At 38.6% G+C, this 25,899-nt stretch overlaps 1 protein-coding gene across 2 annotated transcripts in view; it reads right to left on the bottom strand.

Annotated features, from left to right (window-relative positions):
* Positions 1-25,899, bottom strand: part of DHX15 (DEAH-box helicase 15) — a 45,458-nt gene that overhangs the window by 16,018 nt on the left and 3,541 nt on the right. For both annotated transcript variants that reach the window (XM_005484972.4, XM_074541816.1), the window contains exons 2-9: positions 23,326-23,674; positions 18,470-18,663; positions 17,218-17,377; positions 16,623-16,841; positions 6,113-6,280; positions 2,454-2,540; positions 369-518; positions 105-213 (exon numbers count right to left, since the gene is read on the bottom strand). In XM_005484972.4, the coding sequence (XP_005485029.1) occupies positions 105-213; positions 369-518; positions 2,454-2,540; positions 6,113-6,280; positions 16,623-16,841; positions 17,218-17,377; positions 18,470-18,663; positions 23,326-23,674 (1,436 nt within the window). The remainder of the gene's footprint in view (positions 1-104; positions 214-368; positions 519-2,453; positions 2,541-6,112; positions 6,281-16,622; positions 16,842-17,217; positions 17,378-18,469; positions 18,664-23,325; positions 23,675-25,899) is intronic.

Raw genomic sequence — 25,899 nt, forward strand, 5'->3', positions numbered from 1 at the left:
TACAATTTAAAAAAACAGAAAAAAACAATGAGAGAATTTATTCCATGTTGTCATTATATAAAGTAGTCACAGAAATAAAAGATTGTAAAGACGGAAAGAGATACCTGGAGGATCCATAAAATCAAAGTGCACCAAATCATCTATACCAAGCTTCTTGAGCTGTAATACTACAGATCCTAAGTTAGACCTCAAAATTTCAGGGTATGTGTTGTCCTGGGGGGGTGAGGGGGAAAAAAAAAGAAAATTTGTAACACTTCTTCAGACACTTTATACTACATAAGTATTCAAATTCTCATTTTGTTTAATACCACAACACTCAACAACCTTATAGACATTCTTATAAACACAATGTAAAAAGCACCTCTTACCTGCATTTCAGTTTTGTAGGCTTTCTCTGTATAAAGCCTGAAGCACTTGCCTGGCCGAGTTCGACCAGCACGGCCAGCTCGCTGCTGGGCAGACGCTTTACTGATGGCAGTCACCAGCAGAGACTCCACTCTGATCCGAGGATTGTACACCTGTTTCAAAGTGGAGGCAGAGCAGGATGGAACGTTAAAGAATAAACAATGTTCATGGATAGGACAACTACCCAAGCTGCTTTAAACTTATTTTTAAACACAGCTTCTGCACAAACTGTATGTATCTGAAAACGAAAAAAAAAACCTGGCTACAAAAGACTCTGGAGAGCTTCAGATACAACTGCCTAGAGAACAGCATTTTTTATTCATCTGTTAACAGCAACTCCTGCCACGCTCCCTATTCTTAAATGTATTTTTAGATAGGATTTTCATGGCAAATGGAATGTGTCCAATTTGTTCTACATAGTGCTAAGCACTCGTGGTGCTTAAAAAATCCCATAAAAATGTAGTCTTGATACAACTACTGATGTCTTAAGTTTTAGCTTTCATATTTTTCAGATTCTGTACTGCCTTAGAGTGTAACTCTGAACTTCATATAAAGAGTTAGCAAGTTCTCTTCACAGTTCAGTCAGACAAAACAATCCTTTTCCAGCCTGAGAACCAAGGACACCATTACATGTTACAGCTTCAGGCCCCAAAAGCGTCAACAACAGCGAAGTGAAGAAAGCAATTTGGGAGGATGGGACTTCATTACCTGAATGTGTAATTGGACAACTAACCCCAATATGTAAATCACCCAAAACTTATACAAGTGTGAAAACTCAGACCAGGCATCCATCTTGGGTAGAGCCAGAGCCAGGCTCTTGCACTGCCCAAGGTGCATCCTTTGAAGGCCTTTTAACAAATCCCTACTTTATTCCTTTAACTCTGCCTAGCCTCTGTTCTAGGAAGCCTCTCAAGGCTACAAGGTTGAATAATCATATTCAAGATCAGAAAAATCTAACATTAAGGTTTCATGCAACTGTAAAGATCAGACTGATGACAAAACTGTATTTCAAGGGTACATGCAGTCTATGACAGTACAAAATATCTGCTGGCATTTAATGTAAAACTTCCACTGCAGTTGTATCTAAAGAGCAGCACTGCCAACTCAATAGGGCTCATGGAAAGGAATACATTGAAAACAAAGGCAGTACTCAAACAGCAGTGTCAGCTGAAGACATTTTCAGTCCATGTTTTAAGACCTTTCTGGTATGATTCAGTATAAAATATGTACAGAAACCTTAGTTCTTATACTGGAAGAATGCAAAAAGAACTATTTGTGAAAAAAGTTCAGCCTTAATGGTGATTGAAATTTGCGCATTAAAATACACTGGCTGTACTCACGTTCTGCTGTGTGCCTGTCTGATTTTGCAAAAGTTAAAAAGGCTGAAAATGTGTACCACTATTAAAGGAAAAGACTAAGAAACCAACTTATAAAGAGAGCTACATTTAGTGAAAAAACCAAATTAAGCCAGTGACATTCATATTTTATTTTATGTAGTTACTGGGTTGACTGTAGGAAAGCCACTTCAGTTCCTCTGAACACCCTATGATGTTCCAAGAACCACAATACAAGCTTGATTACAATCTTCAGGGCTGTAACAGTACATGATAAATAGTGACATGAAAGAGCAGGGATCATTTCTTCTCATTTTAGTGCTGGAGTTTTCTACAGTGACTTAAAAGAAGAGAAGGCTTCTAGAACCACTTTTATTTACTTCCATACAATTTGTTTTACTTGAGCATCCTCAAGCACAGACTAACAGTATAAAACTGCCCTTCCTAAAGTATCTAGAAAAAACTACATTCCAAGTCAAACACCAAATTCTCACATTTCTTTCTTTTTGTAAAAAAAATTATTCTAGCTAAAGTTCGCCGACTAAGTGCAAACCATAAAAATTGTAAGTTAAAAACAAAAAAAATTCCAAACCAACCAAATTCAAGATTTCAACTGTAAAAAGGCCTGTCAAGTGTTTGCAAAGGGAAGAGAAGCCTGAGCAAACCAGATTCCATCACCTTTCCTACTATAAAGAGAAAAAAAATGGTACTTACCTTCTGTTTTGCAAAGCCAGGATCAATCACAAACACCACGCCATCTATTGTCAATGAGGTCTCAGCAATGTTAGTGGACACCACAACCTGTCAAAAAAAAAAAAAAACCAACAAAAACCCAAACAATTAAATGAAACCACTTCATCCTAAAGATGAAGGGCTCCAATTCTGCCTCTGCACAAATAACTTTCTGTAAACTTTCCATCACTTAATCACTACCAGAGCTCCTCTCCAACACTTTCACAGGATGATCTAAAATCAACCAGAAGAACTTCTAGTGAAAAGAAAGCAGTTTTCATCCACTGTTTTTTGCTCCTCTATGGGTCTATCTAACATAACAAATGTTAGCTGAGAAAAATAAGAGCAAAAATTTAACTTATGAAAGCACTAAATTTCTTTCCTCACATCGCTGGTACAAAACAAGTTATACTGGAGCCCTTTAACATCATGTATTAATTCTAGCTTTTTACCTTTTTCTGAAAGCCTGAACACAGTAAACTGGTTAAATAATATTAAATTGAATGGTTTAACCAGAAAAGGATTTTTTAAATTTGGTTTGAAATAAAGCTGTTACCAACACATTCCAGCTACAATTGTGAAAATATGTATTAAATTCCTACTGTCTTTTTCTATCACCAGATATTCAAACACCTTTACATATCTTTAATGTTATATTCTTAGCCTTTCAGAAGGTTAAGTCACATACAAAAACTAAAGCAAAGGTGACTATCAGAGTTCCAAGGCCTGATTTGCCACCTTTTAAATTTTTATGTCCAGAGACACAGTGTAACAAGCTGTGGATACCATTAGCTCTCATCCCAACAGCGAACACACTGAATCGGGTTATTACACATTATTATCTCAGAAAAGATCCAAAACCTGCTCAGGACTACATCAGAAGTGCTTACCCTTCACTTCCTAACTCAGAGCATTCTGTCATTAGTGCTTTATCAATTAGAACTGGAGAGACCCCCAATACTTAGCTCAGAATGACAATGAGGCCTGTGACTGCTATTTCCCTTCCTGCTTGCTGATCACTTTGCCACTCAGCTTCTTATCACACTCAGTTGTCTCTTCTTAAGGTCTAAGGTTGCCCAAATATTACAATATATTGAAAGCAGTATTTTAGGAAAAACACTGACAATTATTTTGGAATTACGGTGTTTCACCCTAAAATGATGTGCTGCTTAGAATTCCTCCAGCAAACAGAAAACACTGTGCACATCATTCACAGGTGACCTGCACAAATTAGTCAGGAGATAACAGCGACAAATATCAGTGCAAAATCTCAATACATCTTCATGAAAAATTTGTAAGGCACTCAATACACAAATTAAACTCATACTCTCATATTAGAAGTCTAGTCAATCCACATTTAGCTTGCTGCTATAGAGTATACCTTATTTAATTTTTGTGTTTTTCTGTTTCTGCTAATGTACAGAACCATCCACACCCAATTTTTCAAATACTAATTACGGAGCAGAGACAAAAGGTTTTTATCCTGCTTTTAACCACTGATTTCTATTAGGACACTTCAATATCAGGAACTTGTGCTTAGTCCACAGCAGTACAACAACTTAATTTGTACCTGAATTCATTTAATCTATACAGAACTTTCCTAAGGTAGAAGGAAAAAGTTATTTATACAGTGGATTCTATTGCACATACAGATATCATTTGTTAATGTCACATTGCTTAAAAAATGACAATGACTGTAAAGAAAGAAGAAACTTTTTAAAATCCTGAAGAAATAATATCTTTCAAGTCTAGATCAAAGTACAAAGCTACTTGAACATCAAATAATTGAAATTAGCACTTAACTATATAAAATAATGATTTATAATTAACCTTAGGTACAGTTTTGCAGTTTCTGAGATTAACTGTAAAACTTTGTGTTGAATATTAAAACATACATAGTATCTATATCTAAAAACGTTTCTGTACTGCATATGAATTAACTAGCAATGCTTAAGGCTGCTGAAACAGAAACTAGAATGCAGTTTGACAAGAAGGGATAGGATGACAAGGAGCCTTTCACACAGGACAATAGAAACATTAAGTCATCTTTGTCTTCCTCAATTAAAAAAACATTCTCACTAGTTAATCAGAATATTTGTCTGTAATCTTAAACCTTCTCTCAATAACAGCTGCTTTCTTAGCTCAAAGAGGACACAGAAGTGCAAAGTTGTCAAGGTGCATCACTACTAGCAGTTACCATCACTACTACAGCAAAATGGCACACTACTTCCACCATCTCTCACTCCATGAAGTTAAAGCTCACTAATTGATCACTAATACTAACTAAAACTAAACCAACATTAAAAAAATTACAACACAGATGTACTTTCACTCATAGTTACATTTGTTATGGGGATAAAAAGTAAAATGTGGAAGCCAGAATATTTCAGCCAAACATGGAAAAGTAACTTCATAAGTCTAAGTCTGTTGCCTACAAGCTGTGCCTGCTTTTCCCTACAGCAGGGATCTTTTGAGCATAACAACTTTTCTTGTAGTAAAACAGCTGCTACACCAAGAGTGTTCTCTCAGAGACTGGTACTGGCTCTGTCATTTCAACAAAACAAAAACTACACTCTGCACTTGTTATCCTCTTATGCAGAAAACCAAAACCTGCCTATTGTGAAGGGCATAAACATGAGTGAAAATTTAATTAAATACATAGCTATCACTTATTACTTAAAAGCAATTTCATTCAAGTAATTTGCAAATACAATTTTATTGCAGCATTAGTTTCATGATTTGAGACTGAATGCTTTCTGCAATCAACTTCTGTAGGAAGAGGAAGATAATTTCACTAAATTTAATAAGTGATTTATTCTTCCAGAACACTAGAAAGTTGTCACTAGTATTATACATGCATTGTACTGCACAAAAACAAAAATAATCAAGGAACAAACCCTGCCTAGAGCACATATGATTCAGCTTTGACCTTCAAAATTTTAGCTTTGTGACTGCCAGTTCTGCAGAGGAGTTTAGTTTTAGGAAACTTAAATATGACTCCTTTCTAAAAAACACATAGCTTCCACTATGGATTATTGGAGCATTGACATAATAATTTAACAAAGAACACTCACTGCGTCATTTCAAGTTTTTCAGTATCTTAATTGATTCTGCCTAATGAAAGAACCTTAATTCCTCATTTATTACTACCAAAATACAAACCTTGAACTTCAACATAACTTGTTATAACTTGCACCTTCTCATAAACCTTAAGCAACAGATAAAACCTGCCTGACAATCTACTCCTTAGAGACAGCCCAAATTGTCTCCAAAAAAAAAAGAGGGGGAAAAAAGCACATCTCAATTACTTATGGAAAAAATCCCATCCTCCACATAAATCATATTTCACATCAGAAACTTAAATGAACGCCATTTCCCTTCAGTCAAATCACACTGTTAGCACAACATCCTGGCCCTATACAGATGGATGACAGAACTTTGATTTGTATGGAGAGACAAATTTCAAGTTATCTAAAAACTGCAATGTGATAAAATACCGCATTTTCAGGGCTTCATTAAAAAACCCCTTGTACTTGTTGATGTTAAAATACATTCAAAGGAGCTGAAAGTCATATTTCATGGCCCATGCAACCATGAGTAGCTACTTAGAGAACAGAACACTAACACAGCTTAGTATTTACCTTTCTTCCTATTGCTCCATTTTGTTTTTTCGGTGGGGGAGGTTCAAATATTCTTTGCTGTTGCTGTGGAGGAAGGGTGGAATACAATGGAATGATTTTTATGTCACCAACTTCAGGACCTAAGTCATCGATTTCACGTTTTATCCTCTTGCAGGCTTCATCAATCTCCTGCAAAATAAAAATACTGGTTAGAAGAGAACTCCATGAAAAAGGAAGCATATTTAGAGGGCTTATGACAATTAAATATACACCCTGAAGAACAATCAAAATAACTTTTGCTTTAAAAAATAAAAAATCAATCAAGGTGCTTACTGAATCTTCAATCAAATTTCCACAATACTTCAAGATGTTTCAGCTTCTATACTCTAATGAACAGCATAATTTGCATTCAACATCCTTTTTCTTTTAGTCATGTTTCCTAATTAAATCTCTACAAATTGTACTAAAATTGAAATCTCTCACCCTGGAATATTAAACTGCACTCATGACCTTTTCAATTTTCACAATCTGAAGGAAACTGATGTGCAAGATATTTAAAATAAGCCAATTAAGCTTTAATGTCACGTATCACTAATGCAATTATATGGAAGATTTGCTTCATTGTACCTAATGAGAACAAACACCTTTACAGTATAAACATGGATACTCAAAACCAAACCTCTCAATCCTAGGCTTCAGATCTTACTTTAAAATTAACTGAAATCCCATTTAAGCTGAAGAAAAGTCACTGAAATTCTCTGAAGATGAAAGATGCTTTATGCTTTTTTCTACAATAGTATTTTCTAGACCATTTTCTGCTTTCCATACAAAATATTTGTGAGATTCTGTCTGAATTTTCCCTCATCTGCCTCACGATCGTCATTTGGGGACCACTGAAGAGAAGACCCCCCCAAAGTCACATGCCAACAAGGCCCTGAGACCTGAGAGCATTCCTACGTTATTGTTTTTACAGGTGTGTTTGCTGTATGCTAAGGGGGCACTGTGCCCTTTTTGCAACAATAGCTTTTGGAAGCTGTCCCACCTGTCGGCCTGGCTGGAGTTCTCCTGAGTTTCGGGTGGTCTCCCACAGAAGACCCTCACCCGTTTTACAACCACCGTGACAGACAGACTGAGATGTAAGAAGCCTCTCCATCAAGGACTGAGACATGGAACCCCCATGTGAAAAGGCTCCTCTCCTCCTTCCAAGGACTGAGACTGAAACCCCTAACCCGGGGGAGGCAAGCTGGCCAAACCTAGATGCTTGCCTGCAGGTTGTGACCACTGGACCAAGAAAACAATGGTTCTTGTGGGCTGCCTGGCTTGGACTCTGGGTACCCCCCTTTCTACTCTTCCCCCCTGAAGACCTTTGTTTCAGTTGCAAAATTTATTCTCCCTTCCCCCAACGAAAAAGAGTGTAATTGGGGTCCAGATGAACTGCACCTCGGAGATCTCCCCAACGTAACAGGCGGATTCTCGACTGGACAGGACCAAAGGACTTCGTCTCTACATTTGGTAGCTACATCCTCCTCTTTCTCTTTCTCTTCCTTAATCCCTGCATCCCATTTTGCTGTGGTCATTCAATAAAGGTATATTTGTTTTGAGTATTACTGCAAATCCCCTGTGCCGTGTCGTTTTCTTTTTTTTGCACCCTGAGATGATCCCACGACCCACCATGAACCCTGTTTGTAAGGACAGATCATGACAACAGTTCAATTGTTCTAAGTTCATTTCATTTTCAAACAACTACATTTAAGCCAGCTAGGTGACCAAATCATTATGACAAGATCTAAGTAAAGTTGGATTGCACAGAAATTTATGTTAATGAGTAACACCATTCATTCATTACCTCTAACTTAAAAATCCCACCAGAGCCTTCACTAATGTAACTAAGAGACACACTGACCAACTACTGATCCTCCATCTCAACCACTGAGGGGAGAATAAAGTCATGACAAAAAGCAACAGTAGACAAAGGCAAAAATATTTACTACAACATTCTCTGAGAAAAGAGGAGATACCTCCCTTACCACATTCAGTAGCCTCAAGCTGAAGTGATACTTTAAACCCTGAAGCAAATGCACAGAACTGGTAATCTAAAGGCTCTGTAAAATGACTGCTCCAAACTGTGATTTGAAAGGCACAAGCAATCTCCATTTTAGAAATCATGAATTCAGGTAGATCTATACCAAATCTGGGTAGTTCACTTGTTTTTAAAGAGGCATTTAAATTCGCAGCACAAATGCATGGAGTATGTTTTAAAGAAGCACAGGCAATACCTGTTCAGTATTAATCAGTGTATGCAATTAATGTAAGCACGGTAAAAGCTAATTCAGCATTGGATAAGCATTGGCACATCCAATTCAGGATTTTCTATCATTCTAACTGTACGCAGAACCACACACAGATGATAACCAAAACTGGTATCCCCAAGTACACAATATAGAAGGATTATGTGTAGCAGTAATAGTTTCCAAGTGTTTAGGATACCTTTGAGTGTTCGAGATTTGTTTGCATCACAAGAAGATATCTAAATCCAGAAATATGACACATATAGTTGAAGGCACAATCCTATCTTTAATCCTTTAAAGATTCAGTAAGACTAATTCAATCATCTCACTTTACTCAAGTATGAAAGGCTTCTTAAAAACAAACAAACCATACACCTTGAAATATTTGCACACCATCTACTCCAAACAAATTCATTATAAACCCCTTCCTGGAATAAAGATTATTGCAACAATCTGCACAGAAGAAGACACTTCTCAGGCAGAACAACAAGAAGGTAGAGTGAACTTGGATTGTATTTGGGTTATGTCTGAAAAACTCCTCAAAGCCCTGAACTACTGAGTAGCTGAGACAGTGGGTAAGGGGGTACAGGAAGCAGGAACAGACACAGGATAAAAGGACCCACACACAGACCCACGATGCCCAGTGCATCAGCACCAAGGACCTGCTTCAGAGGTAAAGAGAACAGGCTGGACATACAAAAAGCATCAGACTTTTGGCAATGCTGAAGTTACAAGATTGATCCTAGTTCTTCACAAGCAGGACTTCTTAGTACTAGTATTTGAGAAATACTTCTCAGTAAAATAATATTCAATGAACTTATTCGCTGATGCACTCATGCTAAAAAAAAAAGGTGAGTACCAAAAGGTACAAAACAAGCAGCCACAAAAAGAAGAAAGATTACACTAGCATTTGCTCATTTTTCTCAAGCTGCAAGTGTCACAACACATCTGTACTTCACAGAACCCAGTAATCAGACTTGTCCCAGACAGTCATCTCAAGTACTTTAAAGCTTCCAGAAACTTTCTCTTGATCCCCTCAAAATAAATTTCCAATGCACAGGCAATACATACAGTTAAGCTGCAACACTGTGGAAACTAGAATCAAGCAGCAGTTAAGAACCCCTCAGGACTACACTGAACATTAACATGGAGTCCTCAACATTCTTCCACACCATCAGCCACTTCAGTGATTTTCCTTGGAAAAGCTTCCAAAACAACTACAATCAATAATCTATTTCTTTTTACATGTACTAGTGATCAACAAGATAATGGTGTGGTGAATATTTTTTTACCAGGAAAAACAAAGTAACCTCAACATCCAAGTGACAGTAAACAATTTTCATTTTGAACTTACAGCTAAGTAAAAATAGCTTAAAAAAAAACCAAAACCATAATCTGGAAAATAATTTTATCAAGATTATTATTATTAAATCAAATTTAACATAATTGAAATGGTGTTCCTTCCAACAAATCAGCGTGATAAAGACTGAGTCTAGACAAAAACCTAAGCAGGCTGCTTTGTTTTCAAATAGCTGGTGAGCAACAGGCAATATTTAGAATATCTGTCAAATTAGGTGAATTTAATTCAGGAGTTTAAGTATCAATAAGCAATTCTAAGACCCCAAAATGCTTCAGGATTTCAACTTCCATTTGTGCAAGACCTAAGTCTGTATGGGAACCAATACTTAGCATTGTATTGTTTAGAAAACAAAGCAAGACCAGGGTGCACAGTTTCCCTTCAATTTATTAGTAACAGTAGTGCACCAAAGCATATGAAGCCTGTTAACAACACAAATGAGTCCTGAACTCTCAGAATCCAGCACTGAAACCCAGAGAACCACAAGTTTTCCTGCGGCTTAACTTCAAGAGTACCACTTACAGGAGTAATGCTTACATCTTCACCACACCACCATCTCTGATGCATACTAGTAAACGCTTACCAGACTGAAAGCACAAACAGGACTTAGTTCATGTCCTGAACAAAGCATTACTAAGTAATATTCAGCAATACTCACCTTTTTCCCAAAAGAAATTATAACTTACAAAAGCCTTATTACTAAAAATCTTCCAGGTATGACTTTTAAAGACTGACTGTGGCAGTTCCTGGCTCCTCAGGCTCCATGTCATAACACATAGCAAAGAGAAACTTGGAAGTAATTGAAGCACAAACCAATACCTTATCAGCTGTCTCCAATAACACATTTGCACTGCTCTGTAGCATCTCACTACTTCAATACCTAACATACCCTAGCTCTGCATCAAAAACTAAGGATTTGAATGTATTATTAGCAGTTCATCTAAAAGGAGCTGTATAAAATTAATCACACAAGAGACTGATTTTGCCTATTATGCACATTACTTTTTTCTGCTGTTGAAAATGAAGTCTTTATTACATGTTCAAGCTGAATGCTCAGTAGAAATTCCCTTCCATTACTTTTCCTGATAACATTTTTGCAGTCAGAAGTAAGATACGGGAGACCATGAACAACAGTTCATACGGGAGACCATGAACAACAGAAAAATATTCTAGGATCAGTTGCACATCTTACTGAGTTAGTGCACCATGTCTTTAAGAAGCAAGTTTGTGCTGAAAAAAATACATGATTCTTACTAGCTCCACTACAAGCTCCATTCAATGGTAGGTAAAAAAAAAAAAAACAAACCCAAACCCACAAACATCAAATGAAACCCAGAATGACAAGCAGCAATGCAGTTCACAGAATCACAGAGCAAGAGGCTGGAAGGAACCTAAAGGATCATCTAATCCAACCTGTCTTGTCAAAAACACAGTCTGGGAAAGATGGCCCAACACCCTATCCAGCTAAATCCTACAGGTCCAATGTTGTGGAACCCACCACTTCCCCTGGGAGTTTATTCCAATGGTTGATTATTCCCACTCTGAAAAATTTTCCTCTTGTGTCTAAGCAAAATCTCATCAGGATTAACTTTTATCCATTACCCTCATCTTCTCATGTGGGTCTGTGTAAAAAGGGAGTCTCTATGTATGTTGTAGCCACAGTTTAAATACTGGCTCATGATGAGCCTTCTTTTCCTAAGGCTGAACAAACCCAGCCCCCTCAGCATTTCCCACTCCTTTGAAAATATTTGTGGCTTCAAGTTACTGAGTTCCACTGCTCTTGCAAATCCAGCCCTTCTGTTTGTGTGCTAGACTCACCTGTGCTGCCATGGAGAAGGTGCAGTGAAATTACAGTGTCAGTAAACAGCAGTTACTGACTGAGGGACCATGGGTGACCCTAAGCCAAAGTGATTCCACTGCCAGCATGCACTCTAACTCACAGGCCAGAGTGGGCTGTGCCAACAGCCACTGAACCTGCTGGCCAGGCTCCATTCAATCATAAGGGCAAAGCTGTATCCCATCTTCACAAAAACCCTTTCTACAAAAAGATGGTGACTAGTGATGTCATTTAAGCACATTCCATGGGACAATTTGAGCACTTGGCACGCAAAATAGAGTTCCATGACTTTGTAAACACAGTCCTTGGGAACGTTACAGCAGAACCCCTTTCTTCAGCTGATCCTGTATTTGGTACCCCCAAAGAATCTCATAGGACGAGCAAAACACCTTCTTCCTTTCAGCATTTGAACAAAATTAGTATTACTGCTCTTCTTTCAGTTCATGCTGCCCAACTCCCCAAATACTTCCTATGTGATCTAAACAGGACAACTTGTGTTCACTCTTAGTACACAGACTTCCTCTTAACCTCACCCAACCAGTACCAGCTGACACCAAAAGAGTAATCAATTTTTACTTCAATTAGCATATCAGAAAGTCTCTGTTTTCTTTCAATTACAGAGTTCAACCAGTTTCACAGTGATGAAAATACTGTGCCTTTAAAATAAATCCTCATTTATCAAGCTTTCTACCAAAAACATCAAAAATGTTTTGTAACTCTTTTCTAAACTACTAGTTTTACGAATATAATTTTAAGCTTTTCTAGAATACTGAACTTCACAGCAACAATTTTAAGTATATTTATCAACAATCAAGAACACTCCTGATCTGTACTTCACATCTCCAGATGCAGCTTAGATACTCTCTCATAAATGTATAACAATGCATTTGGCTTTATAAAAAAAAGGGTACCAGAGAATACAAGTGGCATTTGTAAATGCCCATGTTACCAGAACTTGTAAGACAGATCTATACAGTGGCTGTGTCACTATTTCTGTCTTTCCCACCCCACAAGTTTAATCTTTAAGTATGTTACACCTACTCTCAAATTACTTAATGGAGTGTAAAATCCAATACTGTTTTAGGAGAACTCCAGTAGAAAATAAACCAGTTGCCTCTCAGATCTGCAAGCTTAACAAATTTGTATCTACACAACTAGACTACCAACCTTGTAATCCCAAAGACTGAGAACAAGTTTGACAACACCTACTGTCTAAGAAAGACATGTTGACTGAAATGTAATTATGCTTTTCTCTTGTGAAACAAAATCCCTCTCAGTTTCCAATTTCGCCTGTGACTGATGACAGGCAAGCCAGCTCACAGCTGTCCAGGTGTAGTGGGCTGATGCTGGCTGTAAGGCAGACACCCACCCAAGCCTCTCTATCCCCCCTCTGCAGCTGGACTGGGGAGAGAAAATACAAGGGGGTTCATGAGCTGAGATAAAGACAGAGAAGTCACTCATCAAATACCACCACAGGCAGAACAGGCTCAGATTAGAGATATTAACTGAATTTATTACTAACAAAATCAGAGCATGATAATGAGAAGTAAAATAAAACTCTCAAAACACCTTCCCCACCCCTCCCCACCTTAACCTCCTGCCCAGCAGCACAGAGAAACAGGGAATTGGGATTACAGTCAGTTCATCACAAGGTATTTATTTCTCTTGCTTCCCAGGAAGAGGAGCCCTTCTGCTCCAACATGAAACCCCCCCATGGGAGACAGTTCTCCATGAACTTCTCTGACATGAGCCCATCCCATGAGTACAGATCTCTGCCAGCTGCTGCAGCACAGGTCACTCTCCATGAGGTGAGTGACCAAGGACAGAATGCTCCAGAAGGGGCTCTGCTCTCCACAGGCCCTCACATGGTCACAGCCTCCTGTCAGGTGCATTCTGCATCCTCATCCTCCATCTCCATGGGCTGCAGGGGCACAGCTGCTTCACCATGGGCTGCACAAGCTCCAGGAGAATCCCAGCTCTGGTGCCCAGAGCACCTCCTCCCCCTCCTTCTGCACTGACCTTGTTGTCTGCAGTCGTTCCTCTCACATGTTCTCAACCTACTGGCTGCAATTATAACTGCTCAATACAGACTGTGGGTTTCTTTCCTTCTTAAAAATGTTATCACAGAGATAACCACCACTGGCTCAGCCTTGATCAGGGGCACATCCATCTTTGGAGCTGCCAGGGATTGACTCTGCTGGACATGGATGAAGCTTCTAGTAGCTCCTCAAAGAAGCTACCCTGCTACCAAAGCTTGGCCATGCAAACTCAATAGACCAGGTTATATCTTTTTTTGAACACTGGCAGTTAAACATGAACACTCTGTTCTGAAATGTTCTTGATATAGCTGGGGGGGAGGTGTTTGTTTTAAAAATCAACAAACGAGCTTTCCTCCTCACAAAGCTTGTAGGACAAGTTCTACTTCAAAATGTTCATTCCTAGTGTATTTTGCTTTTAAACGTTCTCTTTTGTTACTAAGGGACTTAAAAGCAGTTCATACAATGTAATCATAGACTTCTGCTCCTTTCAGGATTCAAGAAGAAGATTTTTACTGAACACATACTTCTACACCATTAACAACAATTTTATCATCATCCAGTAGCAGGTTAATACAATTAAGATTCCTTTAGTTTCCAAACACATTTAAGCTTCTTTTAATTTTCTGGGCATGACAACACTGAATCTTCCTCGCTATCTCCAGGTTTCATCATCTTCTCTATGTCTTAACTAATCTGTACTAATTAACTGCTATCCATCTTAATTCCCATACGAAATTACTTCAAAATCATTTGGATGAGAAGACAGTAGCCAATAAGGACCCCCATTCTACCACAGGCCACTGCAATTACATCTAATTTTCAGCCTCTTAATCTCTTAAGTCACATTTGCACCATTTCAGCCAAAGCATGTTCCTTTGCCATAATTTAATTTAGCTGTGTATACGCACCTTTCTGACAAAAACAAATAATCTTGTACTCTATTGATACTGTTTAGAAGCATCTAAAAGAACTACAAAGTATTTCTGCCTAGCATACACCAATTTTAGTCTAGCTACTAAGCCTAATGAACTTGAAGCACATAGTGGCAATGGTACCTACATCACACTTTGCTATTCTCAAGAGTGCAGCAGGTCACACCACTTTAGATTCAACAGTGATACACACAGAGATTCTATTATGATGCTCAGCAGAGACCCCAAAATGTCATTAATCAAAAGGGTTAAAGTATTTCTAGACTTCACTACAGAAGCTAAACCAGACTTGAATTTCATGCCAACCACCCAAACTAAGACTAGGTCCAGGCAGAGCCAACTCCAGTGCCCCTGGGTAGTACCATCAACTGACACATGGACAACTCCAGACTGCAGAGCACAGGGTGATAGCTCACCAAGGCATGTTTTAAAGTGAATCAGTAATACAGTGTCAGATGCTTTTATGCTCAATTATATACACTTACAAGCATGTACTGTGTGCAGCATTTTATTCAGAATTTGCTTATATTACATTATGTTCTGCAAATGAACCCCGTGAAAATCAAATAACTTGTACTCTATCCTTTTGTGTGAACATCTGTAGCACTGGCAGGTCTGGAGTCCAGAGCCATTTGCCAAAGGAAGACACTTATCCCATGCCCTGCAGTGATGGTTTTAACAGTTATTTAGAGTAATACATAGCAGACAATGTAGCAAGCACAAAATTCATAAACCAGAAGGCCACGCATTTGGGATTTGTGAAAGCCTGAAGACCAGCCTGACCTAGCATCTTGCTAGAAAAATAAAATCTGCTGAAACAGCAGGACAGCAGTGTTCCTTTCTCTTGCCACCAATTTTCACCCTTCTGCAACAGCTGCTTCACTAATTCACACATTTAAGTACCCAGCTAGTCTGAACTCAACTTCAAACTAAAACCAAGCAGACAGGTTTCTGAGCCACTATCATTGAAAGTAATTCTTCCTACCTGTACTTCAGCTTACAGCAATACTCCTATCAAAGAAAGACAAATGTTAAAGTCAAGAGCTTTTATAGTGACAGTCACTGCTTTGGTTTTTTAAGGGAGCTGACCTGCCAGAAGACACTTTAATCAAATGTCTTACAACTCATGCAAGAGGCAACACATCTTTATGGCTGGAAAGTCTACTCAAGAAACCAGGGTACCTTTAGCATCACAAGTTACTTGTACCACATCCCCCCTTGGCATAGTTAAGGTTGTGCTTGTAAGAAAGACATTGAGATGTTCCACATCACTTGAAAAGTATTTCTTCAAGAGTACTAACTGAAAGAAGAATGAGGTGAAAAATGTTTTTGCTAGCTGCACTTCCCCTACTAAAAACACATTTAGGTTGACTGAGTCCAGCAACCTTTCAAAATGCCTACAGGTTTTTAACCTCTTCTCCATCTCAGTTCACCAATATGGACACTAAAAAGAGCTTCAAAGAAAGACCAGGACTAAGAAAAAAAACCACCCCAGGTTATTTCAAGTAAAGTATTTAAAATTTCCAGAAAATCCCCATTTCCTGATGCAGTTTAGCTTAAGTGCTTGTGTACAATACTCCTTTGCAGGCCATGGAGTCTATTTCTGAGACCTAACTCCCTGAACTTAAGGTACATAAAGTCTCCAGGCTAACACTGCAGGTTATTGATAAAAAACCAAAACCTGAACACTGTTATTAAAGCTACTACTAAAAGCTAAGCAGTAGAACCAAATGGTTGTTCTTCAGGTAAGTTGTACAATACATGTGAACAGAATTATCTTTTCAATAAAAACCAAAGATGCTCTCAGGCACCCCAATCTTTGGAGTTCCCATCAGGACAAACCTAGGGTTCATTCTCTGGGTTTCTGTTTTTGCAGTACTTGAGTTGATGAGCATTTGGATTTTAGAAATGCCTTGCAAACCATTTACATTACAGATATGTACAATGTCAAAGGACCTAAAATGTATGGCAGGTAAACCTCAGGTTATCTAAACAATAAACTAGAAAAGGAAACTGTTTTAGTCTACACAAGTCACTTGAAGCAGTTTCTGTATGAAACAATGAACAGAAGAAAATACCTCTTGTCCAGTAAGAAAGAGTAAGAGATCTCCTTCTTCTTCTTCACACATGTGGATTTGTATCACTGTTCGAATGGCAGCCTCAAGGTAGTCCCTTTCAGGTTCTGGAGTATAGAATATCTCCACAGGATGGGTGCGACCCGGGATAGTTAGCAGAGGACAGTTATCAAAATAGATCTGAAACTTGCCAGCATCTAAAGTAGCACTCATAACTATAACCTGTAGAGTTGGAGGACAAAAAGTTACTCAACATTTAGAACTTGTGACATGTTACGCATGCAACGTGTAATTTTAAGAAAGTAAATTGCTGACTGTGATATATAATAATGCTTTTATTACCTGAATACAGCGCCCTTGTTATAAAGATTCAAAAAAATTTCAAGTCAAATACATAAGGTTAAGCTACAATTGTATTGTTTCTAGGAGCTTCCTCAATACAAAACAGGTTCACAATTTCCTAGGGTTAGACTTCCAATATACATTATCACAGATCAAAAAACAGTAATAAAAATCAGCTAATGGTAAGCACACACATACTTTATCCAATATGACTGCAAATAGAACAGAGATGCTGCTGGACTTCATCATTACTGACCTTCAGATCAGATCTTTGTCTTACAACTTCCTTCAAAACTCCCATCAAGATATCCGTAGCCAGTGTTCTCTCATGGGCCTCATCAAGAATTATAACACCATAGCGCTCCAGCAAAGGATCGTTCATTGCTTCCCGAAGCAACATTCCATCAGTCATGTACCTGAACAAACAAACCATTCCAGCTCACACTCTGCTTGTTAGGCTGGATGCAGAATCCTCTTCCATATTCACTACATTGCTTGAACTAAGCTTTTAATCAACTTTTTAAATGTACTAACACCAGCAAACCACCTCCAGCACTGTAACATGCCCATTTTAAGTTTTCAAATAGAACTAGAGTATAAGTGGAATCTGGGATTATGGGGGGAAAGCTTAAAAGACAAGGGACGGGGGGAAGGGAAAACAAGGTTTAGTAACATTTACAATAGTTTGTAGAGTACTACTGGCAGACATCCACACCTGAGCTCAAGAAACAGGAAAAGAAAGGGGAAAACACCATCTAAAATCCAAGATGTACTGTTTCTGCAATTGTTCTCCTTTTCTGTCTGCAGATCATCTGTTCACTTCTTGCTTTTCTGGTACTGTTACATTTTTTTCCATATTATCTTTATGCCCAGTCCTTTACCTACTTGTATGACCAAAGAGAAGTCATCTCTTGATAGAAAAGCAGTGATCCTTGAGCCACACTGTGATGTTTTTAACAGAGCATTCTGAATGTAATCTACAAATGATGTATTAAATGCACCTGTTTCCTGGTAGCACAGGAATCTATAGCAGCTGACAAGTAAAACACTCCTGTGTGTCTCAGAGCCAGGTACAGGGCAGTTTTGAATCTTCAGAACGTTCTCTTTACTGGAATAAGCTACTGAACTTCACCAGAAGTAGAGTAGAAGACATCACACATAAACCAACAGCTGAATGTACAACAAAGAGAAACTGCCATGTAGAAGGGCTTTATTATGAATAGCACCTTAAAATATTTTTTCAGATCACCCCCTTCTTTATGGATAATTTGAAATTAATTTCTATAGCGTGCAGTGCCTTCTTTAGGAGGAATGAGTAATTTCCAACCCTATTCATGCTTCATACCTCTTATTTCTCTCACCTCACGCTACAGCTCCCATGTCTCTTCCCCACTCAGACACAAAGCACCGATCCACAGAGTAACTCCCTTATTAGTCCTTTCATAACTTTGCTCTCATCCTTCACTACCCTGTTGTTCCCCCACCTCCAAGAATGCTGTCACACTTACTTCAGGATGGTTTTAGCACTGCTGCAATCCTCAAAGCGAATGGAGTAGCCGACCTCCTGGCCCAGCATGACGTCCATCTCGTCGGCCACACGCTGCGCCACGCTCATGGCAGCCACGCGCCGCGGCTGCGTACACGCCACTCCCCTCTTGGGGCCCGGCAGGGAGCGCATGTAGTCAACGCACCACTGAGGGATCTGGCACCAACAAATTCAGGGATCAACACTCTTCAAATGGTCACACACAATCTGTCGTCTTTATACTGAACTCTAAGTCAGTTAGAATTCCACAGAGACGTCAACTGCACACGCAACACAGGGCAAAGCACGAGAGACTAGACTAGAAATAGGCTAGTTAGTTGGATTCAGTGCCACTAAATAAGGATACTCTTGTTGTATGTACGTAACTATCTGTGAAGTTATCAAGGAAACACATAGGTTCAAGGTACATTTTACCCATGTTAGATCAATACCTTTTACAGGTACTTGGCAGCAGCCAACATGCTCCAGAGCAACCAAAATTAGCCCTAACACACACAAGATTTGAGATCAGTAGCACAATTAAAGTTCTAAGTAAGCAAAATGTATTTTGTGTCTTGAAAAAGTAATGCTTCTTAATATGTTTAAGCAAAAATAATTATTTTAGTAATAAAGAATTGTCTTAGCCAAGAAGTGCAACAAATAAAAGGAACAGACAATTATGTTCATTAGGTTTATTACTGTTCTTTGGAAATTTCATCAACCAGATATAAAACCCCTATGCTTTCCTTCCTGCGTTAGCACTCCTTTTATTTGCCAGTCTGTAGTTTTCTGCTCCTATTAGGAATCTGGAAACAGTAAGAATCATCCAAAATAAGATTTATTCAGAATTCCTATAGTCAGTAACAGTTTGAGGGAGATTATTCTCAACATGTTCTCAGTGTGACACTTTGTGAGGAGACATCTCCAGGCCAAACTAGTTCCAAGCCTACAGACCAAAAAACCCACTTGATCTTAGTAATTACTTTCCAAGTATTCTTAAAAGCACAAAGAGGAAAAGAAAACATACCCTTTATACATGGAATTCCAATGAGGAATAAGAGAGAAAGCAGTATAATTTAAACCAGTAAGACATAACCAGAAGCAGATCAGTGTAGCCTTAAGCATTTTTTAGCAAAGAATATACTTCCACTATAAATACAGGAATAAAGCAAACAGAATCAAAATATGACAGGAGCCTACCATACTGCTGTGAAGAACTCAAATTTCTGAAAATCCTATTCAAAACTAGAACTAATAGCAGTTATTGAACACTAACAGCAGCAACATTAAACCTATCTTGTAACATATACATGCCTGCCCAGCTTCCCAAGTCACGAGTAACAGCTCAACTAAGTGTATTAGTATATGTAAGTATATTAGGTGAAGCTTTTTGACTTAGAGCAAGTCCTGAAATAAATTTTGAACCAACAGGTCTGCCAGGCCACTGCAGCATGAAATAAAACCAATTTAAAATTGATTTTCCAGTAAGCAACAAAACCTTCAGCAGTGGTGTCAAATGAAAGAGAAGGGCTCCACAGACTTCCCTGTGCTACGCTGATACAGACAAGCACCCAAAGACTTTTCCTGTTCAGCTTTCAAAGACACACAAATACTGGGAAAAAGGACTGCGCCATACTGCATTTTTTACTTCACTCATGTCTGGGAATATACTCTCATTTGGTTATTATGAAACCCAGGCTAAAGTTAATCTCACTGACAGAAAAAAACCCACCCTATACCATCATCAAAATCCCAGACTTTCTCCATAAAAAGGTCATTTTATCAGTATCAAAAGCAGGAGGAATGGCTTTAGCACCATTTCACCTCAAGGACTTTCTCAAGTAAGAGATTTTCAAGTATGACTTCCATAAACATGAGAAGGTAGTGACTACACACAGTGGCCTCTAAGATCAAGGATAAATGGACTAAGGATTGTTAAACACTACTTCAAAGCCAAAGGAACCTCATCATTCTAAGCAATGCATAGCAAGAGACAGAAGAGCACGGCCCTTTCTGGCTTTTTTGAGCCTCTCCAACAGCTTGAAAACTTCCTCAGTTAAAAGTTACAGGGTAGAATTCTCCGAATTTTCATTATTTGAGAACCTGCATCAGTTCTCCTGCACACTAAAGGACAAGGATTAAGCTATATTCCACATCACCTTTTTTCTGGACTTTGCCAAGAAGCCCTGCTAAAGCAGTGGCATCACTTATGTTACACCAATACACAAAGGAGATGCCACTCTACCATTGTCTTTACCAGAGTGAAATTATACCAGAACCACATATGATCCCAGATTTAAGAGTGAATGCTGCAATTACAGCAAGTAATTACCCCTTCCTAAGAGAAATCTGGCACACCCATTCTACCACTGAGCCTGCTTGCAGTGCATTTAGAAAAACCACTTAACTTCCAAGGCTAAGTTTAAATTACCAATCAAAGTACGGCAAACACTAAAGAACTGAAAATTAATGCCTTGGCTTCCAATATATTTCTTCAGTGCTTTGGGGTTTAAGTATATATAAAACAAGTGAGAAAAGTGTCTCACTTTTTTTTCCATTGTCTGAGCCAAGCACTTCCAAGCCTGGGTGTTCTACACAACTAACTAATGGGAAAACATGCACATAATCATAGAATCACAAAATGGTTTCAGGTGGAAGGAATCTTAAAGATCATCTGGTTTCAACCATCCTGCAATGGCCAAGGATGCCACCCACCAGACCAGCCTGCTACAAGCCCCATCCAACCTGGCCTTAAACACCTGCAGGGATGAGGCACTCCCCAACTTCTCCAGGAACCTGTTCTGGCATTCTACCACTCTGACACTGGAGAATTAATAACACCTCATGTAAATCTCCCCTCTCTCAGTTTAAAAGTAATTTCTCCTTGACCTACCCCTATCTGCCCATGTAAAAAGTCACTCTCCATGTTTTTTTAAGTCCTCTTCAGGTACTGAAAGGCCACAATGAGGCCTCCCTGGAGCCTTCTCTTCTCCAGGCTGAACAATCCCAACTCTCTCAACCTGTCTAAATAGGAGAGGTGCAGATAATCAGGGAAGGGACTTGAAAGGCAGCAGCTCACTATCAAAAACATATCTACTACTGTATAGCCTTCTATTGTCACAATGAAAGAAGATATAATTTTGGAAATAATATTTTTCAAATATTGCTTGCTTTTATTTGTATAAAGGTGACATTAACAGCTTATGTACACCTGTAGTTTGAGCATTAAAGGATTTCTTAACTGCAGAAAAGTATTAATCTTTCTCAGATTGATGAATTGAAGAAAAACAATCATCCCCAAACAGGTTTTAAGACAGAAATTGACCACAAAAATGATGGGACACTACCATATGCAAAATGAAGCTTTCATTAGGTGGCAGCAGGACAATTTTTAGTGGTATGTCCCTAGAGACACTGTCAATTGTTTAAAAATGTATCTGCAACTTCACAGAGCAAATTCAGAGGAAGCAGGGAAGCTTCCAAGACAGCTTACATGCTTCTGGTACCTTAAATCCCATTTTTAGGAAAGATGTGTAACATTACGTAAACCCTTTCAGAAACTAAGGTTAAAGTAGTAAGATAATGCAGGAAAAGCTTCATGCCTGAGGAATGACATTGATACAACCCTTAGATCTTTAAATTTTCAGATCACAACAAGTAATATTGTTTTCATAAATGTAAGCACCATTTTTAACACAATATTTGGGCTACTGCATCTTCTAAATCACTACATAATCAAACCTTTCTGAAGAATTCTATACAGAGCTGGTCCTGGCTTATACAGTTAAAAAATATAGATAATATCATAATACTACCTGCTAACATAACAATGGTTCCCAGAATGTGCAGCAAGGTCCTGTAACTTTAGATAGTTTAGGCACAGCTATAAAAGATATTAAATATACTATGTCCTTCACATTTTCTCAACATCCAAAATTGTATGACCAAAAGTTTACTGCCTGTACGACTTAAAGCTAGCTATAATCCATTTTAAAAAGTCTAAAATATTCTTCTGGTTTTATTTTCTGCCTAGGTGAAAGGATTTTATCAGATTACAGAACAAAAACCTCTTTTCCATTAGTTTCAAACACAGACTTTAAACAGCAAACTAGAGGATAGTTTTGAACAAGTCTGCCCTGTTATGAATACCCAGGTGTTCCTTGTATATTAGATAATCCCTGTTCACTGGTCCTCAAAATTTTTCTTAAGGCTTAAGGAGGCTCTGCACATCTGTTATCATTGTTTTTGGTGCTGAGGAAGACTTTTAAAAACATCAGTCTACTAAAAAAAAAAAAAAAAAAAAAAGGAAAAAAGTGATTTTCAACTGCAGCACTAAAAAGCTTTAAAACCTCTGAGAGGTTTCAGCACCAAAGAAACACAAGACTCTACCTTTCAAGTTTGAGCACCACTAAAAGCTAATCAGATGTCAGAACTGTATCTGACATTTCAATTCCTTTTATCTGTAGCAGTAAGTTTCATAAAACATGAACAAGTTCATACTTTGTAGCTGCCATCTACACAGACAGCTAAATAAATTATTTGGAACCACCACTTCAGTTTGTGGATTAGTACACTTCTGTCCCACCACTAAAGCTCCATCTTCCTCTAAGAGAAACCTACCAATTATAAAGCTCAGTGTAAGCAGGGGCCTGGAAACAGTACTGGATTTTTCAAGTGGAAGAAGCTGCAAAATTCTCCTCACGTTCTGCACTCATTAAGCAAATGTAACATTCATCACATTAGTTTTGCTCACAGTTTGTGAAGTATTCTTACACAAATTATTTCCCACACACAACCATGACCTTTAAAAAATGCAGTATCATATAGATATGAACTCACCTGTGTTGTTTTACCAGACCCAGTCTCTCCAACCAGCACAAATGACTGGTGCCTAACCAAAATATCCGTAAATCTTTCCTTATATTCCCAGACAGGAAGTTGTAGCCTTTTTTTCAGGATATCATAATATCGTGGGGTATGTGGCAGATTTGTGAAAGGGTTAATACTGTGTGGAATCATTGCTGGCTTTATGGCTGGCAACCCAGCAGATGCATAATAGGTGGAGTTGGATGCAGGTCGCAGATCTTTCTCCTTGTCCCTCTCCCTGTCACGATCTCTGTCTCTGTCGCGGTCCCTGTCCCGATCCTTGGAACGGTCATCCCGGTCCCTGTCCCGGTCCCGATCCTTCCTAAAACGGGGACAGAGCACAGCAGAAAATGAGACACTTGAATATTTCAATGCAGAGGAGGAATTTTAATACAAAGCAACGCTAAAGGGGCCCAACCCCAATCTTCAAAGTCTTGTAGGCAGCCACCTGGGAGGATAAGCACCAAGCAGTAACAGCAGTACACAGGATGCACACTCAACATTAGACACAGCTACACTCATTGTACCTAAACACAGCAACAGCTCCTCTCATTACAGGCAAGACTGAATAAAGCTATCACATGGAGATGAATGTTTTAACTCCCTTCATCTCATGATTATAAAGAATCAGCTGTGCAGTGTAGTTATCTTACCTCTCCCCATCCTTACTTGCAGCTGCAGAAAAATAAGATACCAGTGTTTTTGCCTATCCACCAAAGGAATTATACCCATCCAAAAAAACTAACTCAAGATAATAAGCAATAACTGCAATAATGGAAGCAAAGTTTGACTTCATTGTTTCACAATTACTCTGCAGCTTTATTTTTGCTTCAAGTCTTACACAAAATTCTGACTTCATCAACTTTGGTTGTTGAGTCTGGAACTTAAGACTTAAAACCAGCTACTACAGTTCACAGAATCAGAATAATCAAAGTTGGAAATGACCCTTAAGATCATGGAGTTCAACTGTTAACCCAACACTATCAAGCTGCATGTCTTCTCCAGTATCACCTCCTACCACACACCTGAACAGCACTTACGTATTTGCATTTGTTCCAAATATTAAGTAGAAAAATTCACTGCATGTGCAAAGAAAAACAATATTCTCAAACTCTGACCTCAGTGTTTGCGAGTTTTTGATTCTGCAAGTCCATGTACTTGTTCCTGCACATAATTCCCCTCTTCCTACAAACACACTTACAAAAGAATCCTTAGTTTGACCCAAAAACTACAGCTTTTTATTAAAAATTCCCTACTCAGGACTTTGAAACAAGCCCTGCTTCACAAAAACAATAAATTTCATTTTAAACTAGATCAAGTTAAAAAGATTAGTGGCATCTTTGCCTGCAAAACAGAAGGCATCCTCAGCTTTGTCTCTTTTGGTACATTAACTGAAATCCCATCAAAAAGGCAAAACAAACTAAGTCAACACCAGCTTTATAGCAAGTGCACACAAAAACATGTCTAGGATATATTAATCAAAAAACAAAACCTCGCCGTCCTTCATCACCAACACTCAGGCAGGTCTAGAGACTATGTCCAAAGAAAACTCCTGCCAACACTCCTCTCCACAGCTTTTTTGTTTTGAACATGCATTTGGCACTCAAATGTAACTACTGAAATAATACTAAATTCTGAGCTATAGAAAGATGCAGTAATCAAGATTATATTACCACTGATTCTATCAATTTTAATTTAAATGTGCTGTGCTTTGGAAATAACCACCACTACTCTTCTTGTATAAATGAATGTAATGTATGCAGCCTTTTATTTTCTCACTACTCTAGCTTTAACATCACTTCGAACACAGTCAAATATTGTACAAGCTGTAAAATGCCAGGCAGGTAGTGCAGAAGCCAACAGGCTCACACTCTCCACAAGGAAGTTACCCCTAGGAACCAGGCTCCATTGTGCTGCTCAGAAAGGTCCAAGAGCCCAACAGCATTTATCAGACAGCAACAAAGCTCGGGGTTGGCTGAGGAGCTGAGCGCCTCCTACACAGCTACAGCTACCAGGACATACAAGTGCATGGGCACACAGCAACACCACTGGCAGGAAAAAGAAATAAAGGTATAAAAGCAATTCAAGAATGGTAAAGCCAGGGTAAAATTCAACAACAGACTTCACTATAGGCAGAATAAGTCACACTACTAATGTGCAGGTTGGGATTTTTACAGTATTCTTTTGTATATCTATGTTTCTGAAGGAAACATATCCTTCACTGGTATCCAGTTAAAGTGCAAATAAACCACACCAACAAAATCTATTCCGCAACCATTTACCTAAACAGTATCATGTCAGCAGCTTCTGCATGACACACCATCAAGTGTAGCTACCCACATGCTTCAGCCCCGAGGCAGCCCTGGAGCTAAAATGAACAGACCCCCACTGCTGCCCACCCTTCCCAGGTGTAGCACAAGCATTTCACCAGCCCTGTGAAGAGCCAACCTTCCCACCTGCATTCATTTTAACTTGGATCAGGATCTCTGATCTGGCTTCCTAAACACTCCCTTGTAGCACTTATTTTCTGTGTTGGTAGTTACTAGC

The sequence above is a fragment of the Zonotrichia albicollis genome, chromosome 5 (assembly GCF_047830755.1).
Source record: "Zonotrichia albicollis isolate bZonAlb1 chromosome 5, bZonAlb1.hap1, whole genome shotgun sequence".
Classification (NCBI taxonomy): Eukaryota; Metazoa; Chordata; class Aves; order Passeriformes; family Passerellidae; genus Zonotrichia; species Zonotrichia albicollis.